This window comes from Astatotilapia calliptera, chromosome 8 (genome assembly GCF_964374335.1).
Source record: "Astatotilapia calliptera chromosome 8, fAstCal68.1, whole genome shotgun sequence".
Taxonomy (NCBI): Eukaryota; Metazoa; Chordata; class Actinopteri; order Cichliformes; family Cichlidae; genus Astatotilapia; species Astatotilapia calliptera.
In genome coordinates this window covers 542,673-556,423 of record NC_137429.1, presented here as the reverse complement: position 1 = coordinate 556,423, position 13,751 = coordinate 542,673, and the positions used below count along the sequence as shown (strand labels likewise).

The 13,751-nt window shown below is 45.1% G+C and overlaps 1 protein-coding gene across 1 annotated transcript in view; it reads right to left on the bottom strand.

Annotated features, from left to right (window-relative positions):
• Positions 1-5,640: 5,640 nt before the first annotated feature.
• The window catches only part of rab40b (RAB40B, member RAS oncogene family), a 34,386-nt gene continuing 26,275 nt past the window's right edge, over positions 5,641-13,751 (bottom strand). Inside the window, exons 2-6 of the mRNA XM_026177821.2 lie at positions 9,486-9,546; positions 7,784-7,844; positions 7,043-7,120; positions 6,561-6,783; positions 5,641-6,026 (exon numbers count right to left, since the gene is read on the bottom strand). Of these exons, the coding sequence (XP_026033606.1) occupies positions 5,734-6,026; positions 6,561-6,783; positions 7,043-7,120; positions 7,784-7,844; positions 9,486-9,546 (716 nt within the window). The 3' untranslated portion in view covers positions 5,641-5,733. The remainder of the gene's footprint in view (positions 6,027-6,560; positions 6,784-7,042; positions 7,121-7,783; positions 7,845-9,485; positions 9,547-13,751) is intronic.

The window sequence follows — 13,751 nt, the reverse complement described above, 5'->3', positions numbered from 1 at the left end:
ATACTAATATAACGCCTAAAGAATTCTCAATAGTGTTCGATGCCATCCCATCTGGTCTGTCCATGTTACACAGATGCTCCCACAGTGCTCCACTACAGGTCACTCCCCCGGATGTGTTACATTCTTCTCTTGGCAATGTTTGCTTTTCCTCTCATAAGTCTATAAATACCAAAATAAGATCTCTCTTTCAGGATGCAATGGTCTCTGTTCCATCAGCCATATTTTATTCGGCCAATTTTGTAACAGATATTGAATGGAAAAAAGTTTGGACTTTACCACAAAGGTGTTTCTTAACAAACAAAATTAAAGAGATTTCCTTTAAGTTGATTCATAAGTTTTACCCTACCAAACAATATTTGTCCAAATTTATGGCTGAAATTTATGAAGCGCCTTGAGGCGACTTTTGTTGTGATTTGGCGCTATATAAATAAAATTGAATTGAATTGAATTGAAATAAATGTAAATTGTACCTTCTGTCAAGAGCAACCTGAAACAGTTTCTCATCTGTTTTGGTCATGTAAGTAAATTTACATGTAAATTCTGGAAGGATTTAAACAAGTTTATTACTGACTCTGTTCTCCCTAATCTTCAACTATACTATAAGGATGCTATCTTTTGGCTATTATACTTTTAAAGACAAGGACAATGATGCTTTCTTCTTTATAAATTTGGTTTTATTTTTGGCAAAATTTCATATACACAAAAGCAAAGTCCTCGGCAGAAAGCCTGAACTTGTACAATATATAAGGACAATCTCCTCATCAAAAAACACGAAGGCTCTCAAGACTGTTAGCAGTTTCAGTCGGTTACAGATGTTAACTTGATTTTGGCTCTTGCAAACTTTGTTTATTTATGTTCCCCTGAATTTATTTTATTTTTTGTACTCACTTTTGTCTCACTGTCCTTGTCCCTCTTTCTGTTCTTCATTGTACTACCACAATGTTATCTTTTATGTGATCCCTGTTTTACTTGACTGTATGTCTAAAATGTGATAAGTAAAGTTAAAAATAAATAAATAAATGTACTAATACTAATTATTCCTCTGTGACGTCAGACATGCACGTGATTATAATCACGGAAACCAAGAACAACATCGTAGAGATACAAACCAAAACACAGCAGCACAACCAGCAAACACACAAAGACGAGCAGACAAAATGAAACATAATCAGTGAGAGATGAAGAGTGAGCACAACAGATCCAACATTAACACAATCAGAAACGCACAAATTCCCCATAAACTGTGAGGCAACAACATGGCACAAAGTACCAAGACTGGATGAAAACAACGAGACAAAACCAGAAAGAAGCGTGCAACAACACAGACACACAGCTTCCAAACTCAGAGAACATCGTTTTAATGTCACAACAAAAACAAAACACGTGAAGCAGGAAGTGCACGCTGTGACGTGGACAACTTTATTGAAACACTGACGGTTAACAGTCACCTCCTGAGCGCGTGCTGCAGGGGTCAGCTTCATCATCACCATCATCATCTTCAGCTTCATATCAAACAGGCGTATTTACAACACGTACAAATATCGCACACAAAAAGTTTGTGTGTCTGAAGAAGAATGATGTGCAAAAGCACAGCTTCAAGGTGCTTCTATGTACAGGTGAGGAAACATTTAACCTCAGCGCTGAGGTGGAAATGTGGCGCAGGAAGTGTCAAAGGTCACGGTTTCAGTTCATCTTATAAACATGAATCAGAGGCTGTGTCCCAATTCAGGGTCTGCACGCTTGAAGTACGCGCACTACGCGTACTACGTACGGTGCGTCCTATAAGTACGAGAAGTGCGGAAGTGAGAGGCTTGTGAAATGGGACGGTATACGCTTCGTCGCGCTGTTCAGGTTGCCTAGCAACCATGATACTAACCGCGAGACACGTTACAGCTTTGTTTGACAGAAATGAAGGAGAAAAATGTTTTGTTGGTCATTCATTTTTGTCATGACATCACTTTGATTAGTTGAGTATCTGAGGCTGAGACCACGGGACTGTAAAACATGATTGTTGGGCTTCATGTCTGTGCTGAACAGTCATTTAAGAGTAGTTAGTAAATAACAATTAGCTGATGTTGTTTATGAGACTAAAGTCATCTCACTGTGGTAATGTAAATATAATATGGCCAATATTATAGTATTGTCAGATTGATTGATATATATATATATATATATATATATATATATATATATATATATATATATATATATATATATATATATATATATATATGTATATATATAAAAAACACCCAGCACGGTTTATCCTTCAAGCTCGGGTCCTCTACCAGAGGCCTGGGAGCTTGAGGGTCCTGCGCAGTATCTTAGCTGTTCCCAGGACTGCGCTCTTCTGGACAGAGATTTCCGATGTTGTTCCCGGGATCTGCTGAAGCCACTCGCCTAGCTTGGGAGTCACCGCACCTAGTGCTCCGATTACCACGGGGACCACCGTTACCTTCACCCTCCACATCCTCTCGAGCTCTTCTCTGAGCCCTTGGTATTTCTCCAGCTTCTCGTGTTCCTTCTTCCTGATATTGCTGTCATTCGGAACTGCTACATCGATCACTACGGCCATCTTCTTCTGTCTGTCTACCACCACTATGTCCGGTTGGTTAGCCACCACCATTTTGTCCGTCTGTATCTGGAAGTCCCACAGGATCTTAGCTCAGTCATTCTCCACCACCCTTGGGGGCATCTCCCATTTTGACCTCGGGACTTCCAGGTTATACTCGGCACAGATGTTCCTGTACACTATGCCGGCCACTTGGTTATGGCGTTCCATGTATGCCTTGCCTGCTAGCATCTTGCACCCTGCTGTTATGTGCTGGATTGTCTCTGGGGCATCTTTACACAGCCTGCACCTGGGGTCTTGCCTGGTGTGATAGACCCCAGCCTCTATGGATCTTGTACTCAGAGCTTGTTCTTGTGCTGCCATGATTAGTGCCTCTGTGCTGTCTTTCAGTCCAGCTTTGTCCAGCCACTGGTAGGCTTTCTGGATATCAGCCACCTCCTCTATCTGCCGGTGGTACATACCGTGCAGGGGCCTGTCCTTCCATGATGGTTCCTCGTCTCCCTCCTCTTTCTTGGGTTTCTGCTGCCTGAGGTATTCACTGAGCACTCGGTCAGTTGGGGCCATCTTCGTGATGTATTCGTGGATGTTCGTTGTCTCATCCTGGACTGTGGTGCTGACACTCACCAGTCCCCGGCCCCCTTCCTTCCGCTTAGCGTACAGCCTCAGGGTGCTGGACTTGGGGTGAAACCCTCCATGCATGGTAAGGAGCTTTCTTGTCTTGATGTCAGTGGCTTCTATCTCCTCCTTTGGCCAGCCTATTACCCCAGCAGGGTACCTGATCACGGGCAGGGCGTACGTGTTGATGGCCCGGATCTTGTTCTTACCATTCAGCTGACTCCTCAGGACTTGCCTGACCCTCTGCAGGTACTTGGTGGTTGCAGCTTTTCTAGCGGCCTGTTCATGGTTCCCATTCGCCTGTGGGATCCCCAGGTACTTGTAACTGTCCTCTATGTCTGCAATGTTGCCTTCTGGTAGTTCAATCCCCTCAGTTCTGACTACCTTCCCTCTCTTTGTTACCATCCGACTACACTTCTCCAGTCCGAACGACATTCCAATGTCATTGCTGTATAGCCTGGTAGTGTGGATCAGTGAATCGATGTCTCGTTCACTCTTGGCATACAGCTTGATGTCATCCATGTACAGGAGGTGGCTGACAACTGCTCCGTTCCGTAGTCGGTATCCGTAGCCAGTCTTGTTAATGATCTCACTGAGGGGGTTCAGGCCTATGCAGAACAGCAGTGGGGACAGAGCATCTCCTTGGTAGATCCCGCACTTGATGGTGACTTGTGCTATGGGCTTGGAGTTGGCCTCTAGTGTTGTACGCCACATCCCCATTGAGTTCCTGATGAAGGCTCTTAGGGTCCCATTGATCTTGTACAATTCTAGGCATTCCAGTATCCAGCTGTGGGGCATTGAGTCATAGGCCTTCTTGTAATCAATCCAGGCAGTGCACAGGTTGGTCAGTCTGGTCTTGCAGTCTCGGCTGATTGTTCTGTCTACCAGTAGCTGGTGTTTTGCGCCTCTGGTATTCTTGCCAATTCCTTTCTGTGTCCCGCTCATGTATTGACCCATGTGCCTGTTCATCTTAGCCGATATGATGCCTGACAGGAGCTTCCATGTAGTACTGAGGCAGGTTATTGGTCGGTAGTTGGAGGGGACCGGTCCCTTCTTGGGGTCCTTGGGGATCAGGACCGTCCGGCCCTTGGTTAGCCATTCCGGGTGTCTCTCGTTAACTAGCAGCTGGTTCATTTGTGCTGCCAGACGCTCGTGGAGTGCAGTCAGCTTCTTCAGCCAGTAGGCGTGAACCATGTCGGGCCCTGGTGCTGTCCAACTCTTCATACTGGAGACCCTTTCTTGGATATCTGCCACTGTGATGGTTACTGGACCCTGTTCAGGGAGGTCGCTGTGGTCAGCCCTCAGATCCTCTAGCCACTGAGCATTGCCGTTATGGGTTGCGTTCAGTACTTTTGACAGTTCACTCTTCGGCCGCTCCATCTTATTAAGGAACTTCCACATACATAAATGTCAATTTCAAAACTCAACCCCATCATTTAATTTGTTTTTGATTGAAAGTGATTATTACTTAAACTCTCTTAAATTAACTTCCAATAAAAAAGGTTTATCATTGATTGAAATTCATTCAGAAATGTTTAACGAATGAGCTGTCACAACTTTCAAGTACAAAGTTATGAAGTCTGTCACATTCCCCCCTTTTGTTTCTTTTTTCCTTTATTTATTTATCCTTCTTATTTCATTGTGCTGTATATTGTTACTCTTATTTGCCTTGTATGTCTACTGTACAAACTGAACTGGAATGACTGTTCGCTTTATAATTTCAATAAAGTTTGGGAAAAAAAAAACCCTCTTCGGCCGCTCCCTTCTGCCGTATTTTGCGGCAAAATTATCCACACCCACCGCCGCGCTATGAATTGTGGGATATATGGGACCACAAAGCGTGCACCGGACCACGCTTGATATTTGGGGAAATCGACGGCGCATTTGAAGTATGCATTTGAAGTACACTTCGAATTGGGACAGCCGTCGTCGCGTGGCGGTGACGTAACCGCACTTAAAATGCGTACTTCAAGCGTGCAGACCCTGAATTGGGACACAGCCAGAGGCTCCGAAGAATTCCAAGAATAAAGTCCCAGAGTGGAAAACTGTCACACCTGCAGATCAAATCACATAACGAAGAAGAGTCCGGGCAAAAAACCACATCTGAACGATTCAAGAAGGAAATCTGAATCTTACAAATCTGACTGGAAGTTTTTTTTTTATTATAAAATCTGTAAATTAAAAAAAAAAAGTCTCTTTCAAAAGTAAAAAAAGTACCAAAGTAACAAAAACCAGAAGAAAGCCAGAAGAATAAATCAGCGTCTGCAGCTCTGATTGGCTGCTGAGAACGCGCGTTTTCTGAGCATCGAGCAGCTTTACGTCACACTTTCAGACTTGGGGCTGACGTGCTCCGAGGATTTTTCCTGACACTGTCGTTTTCCAACCATGTGATGTCACCTCACCTATGACTGGACGCCTGCAGCTCACAGGTGGCAAAGCAAACGTCACCAACAGGAAGTCTGAAGCTTGGTTCAGGTCCTGGTGAGGAATTCTTCATTTCTAACCGCCATCTTCAAATGTTCGAGCAGGCGGTGCCTTAACTGTCGTTAGGAGATTTTACAGCTGTTTCTGCAACTCTGAGTCGACGGGCTGAGGGGCGGCGCCCGGATCAGTTTGGGCTTTTTCAGCAGCGCCCCCCCAGTCCTCTTGGTGGCGCCGTAGTGGGCGCTGGCGGTGACGGAATAGGAGCGTCCGTGCATCATGCGAGCGTTGAGGCCGTTGGCCATAGAGAAGGACTTCAGGTGAGACTTCAGAGCCAGTGGGAGGGGCAACTTGTCGACCAGGTGGACCGGCGTGCAGGAAACGATGGAGCGACAGCAGAGGTCCTGCAGACTGAGCACTGACACACACAGAGAACCAATCAGATTACAGCGCTCACAGAGAAGAACCAATCAAAACAGGGAATCATTATAAATTTATTGTATTTCATGAAAAAACACTTTATCAATAAAGTTATAAAACTTTAGGAAACAAATTGAAATATTGAATATGGAATCATGTATTTGTACAATAACATATGTTTGGATACATTTCCTAATATTTTAGGACTAAAGTCATAAAAATTTAGGAATAAAGTTGTAAAATATTCCAAGAACATTAATTTAGCAATAAATGAATAAGATTATGAAAAACATATTTCAGCAACAAAGTGAAAATGTTGTATTAATAAAGTGACAAATAAAAATAAAGTTGGAATATTTCAGGAATAAAAAGTGTTTTTTCAGGAAAGAGTGAAAGCAGAACGATGTTTTTGTGAATGACGTCTGATTTTATCCTCAGTGAGGCGGAGCCTCCAGCAGAGGGCAGCGCAGAGCTGAACGTCCCATTTTAAAGCTGCATCACAGACCTGCAGGGGGCGGAGCTAATGGCACACCTTTACTGGGCCTCCACAGGCGCTCCATGCCGTGTCTCATCAGCACGATTCGGGCGAGCTCCGTGAACGACTCGGTGATATTGAAGTTGCATAGCGGGCTGACCTCGAAAAAGGTGACGCCCAGTTTCTCGGCGTACACCTGCGCCTGCTCCGTGGTCACTTGACGCTTGTAGGCCAGGTGCAGACGGTTGCCAACGAGGATCTTAGGAACTCCTGGGGCATGCTGGGTAAACGGGGAACAGAAAGGAAAGGGGGATGTGGGTCTTTAAGCACACTCAGTGTTACAGGTGTGTCAGGTGGGGGGAGGCAGCTTAAAGTTAAGGGAAACGTTTGAAGTACAGCAACCTAAAGAGGCACTGCCTCAGCAGGCGTGGGCGCCGTTTTGACTCAGTCAGAGTTTGTGACATCACCGGTCAGCTGTTAGATAACAGGAGAGCGATGGAGAGAGAGCTGACTGCACACACACACGATCGATGGCTCACCTCGTCGATCTCTTTGATCCACCTGTCGATGCCGTCAAACGACCAGCGGTTGGTGATGTCATACACCAGGATGACCCCCTGAAAACAAACAAACTCACACTCTCATCAGCGTGTTTACAGCCTCTACAGATAATCTCACCGTCATTACATCACCTGTTTAAATGAACGCTTAAAGGCTGCATCGCTGGGGGCGTGGCCTCTTTGACTGACAGGTGTGAGCGCCCTGCTCTCGGGCCAGCGGGCCGTTACCTGCTCGCCGTGACTGAAACTACAGATTCAAGATCAACTTTTAGCCTTGCCGTGGCAACAGTGACACCGTTTCCATGGTTACATGTCCTCTAATAGCCCTGATGAGCGACTACAACAGAACAGCTTCATTCAGGGAAACGTGTTTTCTCACACTTCCTGCCACCGCCTGCTGCCAGAGTCACATGGCTCCATGTCCAATCAGGGAGCAGCACTCACAGCTGGTCAGCATCAGCATCTTCAGCCTCGAAACCCCCAAAGAGTGTCTAACACGGTGCTTCAGAGCACGTTTGAAACTAAAAATGTTATTTGTTCGGAAAATAAGATGAACTCATGTTGATCATTCTGATGATAGAACCGTTACTGCTTTACAGCAGCCCAGGGGTTCGTTTACATTCAGTGAAGGTCAAAGGTCATTAGGAGAATGGAGAACTCACCCCCAGGTTCAGTGAGCGCCCCCCTGTGTTTGTCTGCAGCAGTGCACTCGGTGCTCACCTGTGCTCCTCTGGAATAGGATCGGAATATGGTGCAGAACCGGCCCTGCCCCGACGTGTCCCTGAAACAACACAGACCAGGAGAGGTTAAAGGTCACCGTGGCGATGCTCACGCCTCCAAACAAACATTACTCAGAGTCTTAACTAATGACTGTGAAGCTGAAGGTCAGACTGGGATGAGCTCTCCCGTTGTCCAGCCTTAATGGGAAAGAAAAAACAAACTCCCAGCTTTACTTTGGAGAGCCGTCTCACGGGGCCGACTTCAGCTGCCTGAACGTGAAAAAGGTCCAAACACAGGAAGCCGAGCACAGAGCCAGTGGTGTGGACTTTGGTCTCGACCCTCTCAGACCGGTGACAGTGTGCGTCCTGGTTTTAAGGGTTCTGTCATGAAGTCGTGGACAGATTAGGATTGAAGTGTTCCCGAGGCTCTGGAGGAAGTGTGCACAGACATGGTGGGCTGGGTTCTCCCCTCACTCTTATTGTGAAAGGTCAGTGCTTCCTTCAGTTCAGGTAGAGTCGTGGTTTCTTTCTGTTGTTGTGTTTGACTGGATTCAGAGACTCGAAGCTGCCCAGTGTCTCAAACTCCTGTTAAAAACCTGCTTTTTTAAGCACACAGTCGTATTTACTGCTGATTTCAGCTGAGGCTGTTTTAATTGTGCACCTGCTTCACATTTTCCTACAAGATTTAAGACATGAAAGGTGGCTCAAGACTTTTGCACAGCAGCGTCCTGACTGTGGTGATGAACATGTGCACAGATGCTTGTCTCCGCCTCCTCCTGCAAGCGTAGCGCGCTCTGTGGGTTTGTTGTTCCTGTCCACAGTAAGAAACGCGAGTGTGTCTGAGCACCACAGCAGGGGTTTGCTTGGCTCATGAGCACGCGGGCGGGGAAAAGATGGCCGCCAGTTATCAAAGTCAGAGCGGCAGATCCAGACAGGATCATCACACACACACACACAGCGTCGCGTCCTCTTAAACATCAAAGCGGCAGACTGAACATGTGACGGCGCCTCGGCTGAAACACGTTTCTACAAACACGAGCGAGTTTGTGCAGAGCAGCAAACCGTCATCACAGAAACAAACTGAGTAGATTTACTCGAGTACAGCTCCGCTGATTTCATCCAATGACATCTTTTATGCCAAAGTAAAAGCATCAGTGCTGCAGATGCTCTTATGATGGCATCATCATCCTGGACTGGTCCTTCAAAATAAAAGTCCTGGTCACTTCCAGGTTAGTTTGTGTGACGTGTCCAGCAGGGCGGGTCACACGCATCTTGTGTGGTTACGCTTTTACGGTGTTCGCCCTCTGATGACGACATCCTGTCAGCTGCAGCATCAAAGGAGGTTTTGAATCAGACCTGCTGTCAGTGTCACATTAAGGCTTTTAATCATCATAAGTTATTTTCTTTCCACTTTTATCCACCACACACCGCTCAGGCTGTGCTGTCAGCTGCATTCCTCTCAGTTTCTTTGGACATAAAACTGAAACGTCAAACTAAAACTGAAGGAATATTTTCACTGAGTGAAGCGAGCCTTTAACACCCGTCAGGCTGAAGCTGGATGAAGCTCAGTACCTGAAAAAGCTTTTTATTGGGTAAACGGGCCTCACATGCCTCCTGTATATTTTGGTTGTCCTCTGCTTTCTTTCCACACAGACTGATAACATGAGACGTAGGCTGCCGTGTGAACGACGGCGTGTTCGTACCAGAGCTGCAGCTTCACTCTTCTCCCGTCCAGGAGGATGGTGGTCGTCTTGTAGTCGATTCCTGAAAAACAGCAGAAGGAAAGATTCAGATCAAACCAACGAGCAGCAGTTTTAGATCCAACGTGCCAAACATCTCAAACATGCATCACAAACAGTGGCGGTCCGAGCCTGTTTGGCGCCCTGGGCCCAGCAAATGGGCATCAGAAAACCGATCAGTGCCTATGCCATCCCCAATATACGCTGGCATGACGTCGCAGCAGCATGAGTACGAGCAATTTTTTTTTTTTTTCCGCAGATGCCCGTGATGCCGCCCCGTGCAACCGCCTGTGTTGCCTGTATCAAAAACCTCTACTGATCACAAATAACATCAAATCAGAAAAGAATGACTTTGACTGTGATGAATGAATTTGTGAGGGCCAGCCAATCAGAACAAACAAAGGCACAGTATTAGAAGGAATCGTCAATCATGCAAAGCACTGCAGCAGGTCTGAGCAGATACACCGGTTCATGAGGAGTTCACGTCCATGGCTTTATGTTGCTAAACCACGTTGTTCAGTTTAGGCTGTAAAAACAGTTTGCTCTGAATAAGGACTTGCTCAGCTTTAGTTAGTAACTACATTTAATTAAAGGGTTATTCGTGAAACCCTCATATATTCATGAACACTTTCACCAGAGCCCTGCAGCTGCCCAAATCCAGGTGTGATGCTGGGTATTCAGAGCGTCCTGTGCAGGTGTGTGGTTTCTCTCCAGCTTGTTACTGGTTAGCCGCTAATATCAGGCGACTCTCACAGGGGACAAAAGCAGAAAGCAGCTCGTCTCTTCTGTAACTGTAATTATTATTAGCTTCCTGAAAATAACCACAGCGCACTTTGACGCGTCGACACACGCGGCACACGCTCACCGTCACGTATGTCACGGGAAAGCTGCTGGGTGCAGGAAGCAGGGCTGGACTGGGACAAAAAAAATCGGACCGGCCCACCAGGTATTATAGGAAAAACCATAAAGCCTTTGAATGAAAACACTGTTGTGACAGTGATGTACAGTCTTGTTGGTATATGCATGATTCCTATACATTTTACATCATACTAAAAACTTTGGTTGTAAGATTCAGATAATTATTTATTAAAAGCGAAACATTTTAAATGAGAATAAGAAAGTATGTCTTTGTGCCCCCCTCTCCCTGTTAATGCCCTACCTGCCCCCGTGGCAAAGCTTTGCTAGACCCGCCCCTGCACAGTTACCAGCTGTCAGATACTTAGAAAAGGATCCTGGTGTTATTTGTCTCTCAGAAACAGTTCCTAACTTCCCTTCAATTCAGCTGATACTAGAAATTAATATTAAATAAATTCTAACAACAGCTGATCAAGCTTAAACGTGCTGCTGTTGTTTAGCGCGACATCAGCTGGTTTCTTCTTTCTGGCGCAAAGTGGGCGATAAACAAACAAGAGAGCCGATCAGCTGATCACTGATCAGTTTCATGATTGAAGTAGCAACAGGAGAGAGAGGGGGGAGGATGAGAGAAGAAGAGGCACGGTTGGCAGTTACTAACTAACCTTATGAATAAAATAAAGTTCACTATCAGTAACATCATAGCACCACCCAGCTGTATAGAAACTCCGTCATGCTAGCTAGTAGCAGTACGAGTTATTGTAACTGACTGTAAAAAGTCAGCACAACAAAAATAAACTAAACTTGGTTCATATCTGACCCAGATAGACTGCAGCTCATAACTTCTTACCTGGAGTTCAGTTCACTGCCTCGGGTCTCTGCTCCTCCTGCCTCCCCTTCCCCTCATCCACCTGCTGGCCTCTGTGGAAGCTCCGCCACAGCCACCAGCAAACAACTGAGTTGTTTTTACACATCTGCCAGCATCTGGCCAATACACCACCTCTCATTGTTTATACCGTTACAAAAATCAAAATCAAAAATCACCATGGCCCACAGGCAAATGCCTGTATGCCTGATGGCCAGTCCAGCTATGGCAGGAAATAGGAGATTCCGGGGGATGATGCTGCCCTAAGCCCAGTACTACTATGATAGAGTGCTGATGCTAGTGGGACGGCCTTCTGTGGTCCTCCATCAATGACCTAAGATGGTTCCAGTGTCACTTTGACACAGTTTACAGTATATGTGCTTAACTATTAATGACACAAACGACTGGTGTGATATGACTCCGTCTCTCTGACCCAACACTTTGACCATTTTTGCCTCTTTTGTGGGGCAGCAGCTTCACCTACACCCACATGTAGACCACAACTGCTTCCTCGTAGTGACAGCTACACGCACAAAGATGTGGAGCGAGCTCTTGGAGCAGCTTCAGCAGAGGCTGATTGCACGGCGTCTACCAGCACTGAAACGAAACTGCTCTGACTAAAACAAAATGAGCTTTACATTTCACGTGTACTTGTTAAGATTTGAATCTTAAGTCATTTTTTTATTCATTTACTAGTTTTGACTAGTAAAAGCATAAAAGCAAAAACAGACAATACTAAATTATGAATACTGATTCCTGTGTCCATGCAGGTTGAATCCCAGCCAATCCCTGCACAGAAATGTCCAAAGATGAGTTAATAATTCTAAGAATTCAACTGCTCAACGAACAGAAAGAGGGCTCCCTGATAACTGACTATAAATTAATAATGTGCTATTAGCAAAGAACAAACAGTGAAAGCCAGCTCCTCGTATCGAACACGTATATGAAAATATCTGCGGGAGAATATCCTGAGAGAACAAGACGTGATATAACGTAGGAGTTATTCTGGGAGACGTAAGCCCCACCGACACACGCTGTGTCCAAGTTATTGCACACACACACTCTGGTGTGCATGATGCATGAAGGGAAAGTGGAGTTACATAACAGGCTAAAACAGAAAGGTCTGCTGACAGATGTCTAAACAGCAGAGCGCTGGGAAACGTAGCTGCTGCAGGGTGACAATAAGAGCTCCATGATTCAGTTTAAACACCAGCAGGCCCGAGTGCACGAAACAAGATTCCTTTATTCAAATCTGCACAAATTGATTCATCTTTGTTCTTTCAGTGTGACACAATAACTCCTAAGTACAGGAGGCGTTACTGAGACTTGTCTACAAGAGTGTGAGTCAACTGATTTCACAAAGTTCTGTGTTTTTATTGTATAAACAAATAAATAAGAAGAATAAAACAAACATTGAAATCAAACAAAGCAAACTAACAGTAAACAGTTTCCAACAATAACAAATAAACTGGATTAGAAATAAAATTAAATTTAAAAATATAAAACTGCAAAACTCTGATTAGCGGTTGTTTGTAGCTTAGCCACACTACAGTTAAAACAGCCTTGTAGTGCACAAAAATAATAAGCAGCTTCTTATCTTACATTAGCTTCATGTCCTGCTCTCAGATATTAGCCACGCTAACACTACGATACGTTAGTTGACGTTAGTCGAGAAAATCATCTTTTTATGTTGCTCTAGCTTCATTTACTGCTGTTAGCCTATTTAAGGTTTACCTTGTCTAAGCTAATGTCACATTAGCACGCTATCTGATAGCTTTGTGTCCCATTAACTAAGAATTGATAACTTAGCCACATTAGCATTGTGTTAGCTTCACAGTAGGGCTGGGTTTTGATGATCGATTCATCGATTAAAATCGATCCTGGCTTGGATAACGTGATATCGATTCATTAAAATCCTGAATCGATTTTTTAATATAAATTTATTTTGCCCGAAATGCCAGAATCTCAGGTTAAACCTCACAAAATTTCAACAATCACCAAACAGCTAAAACAGTAAATGAGAGCAGGAACACGGCTTCTGCACAAAGACGTGAACACAAAGCGCCGACGCATCAGAATCAGTGAGATGTGACTTTCTCACCGACGGCACGGACACGGTCGGGGCTGAAAGCGACAGCTCGCTGATTCTGATGTGTCGGCGGGTCGAGCTTTGTGTTCACGCCCTTTTTGTGCTGATTCTAAAGCTGCAGGTTTGATCTCTCTCCAAACAATATTGACCGAACCAGCAGCAAAAGAAGATCCAAACTACGCTTCACACAAACATGAACTCACTCTGACTTTTGCTGTTTTGCTTCCACCAGGATAAAATCACACTTCATGCACAGCTCTCTCTCTCTCTCCCTCTCTCTCTCTCTCTCTCTCTCCCTCTCTCTCTCTCTCTCTCTCCCTCTCTCTCTCTCTCTCTCTCTCCCTCTCTCTCTCTCTCTCTCTCTCTCTCTGTTTTCTGCATTATTCGCTTGCTTGTTACACACAAGTCCACTGTTGTTTACAGG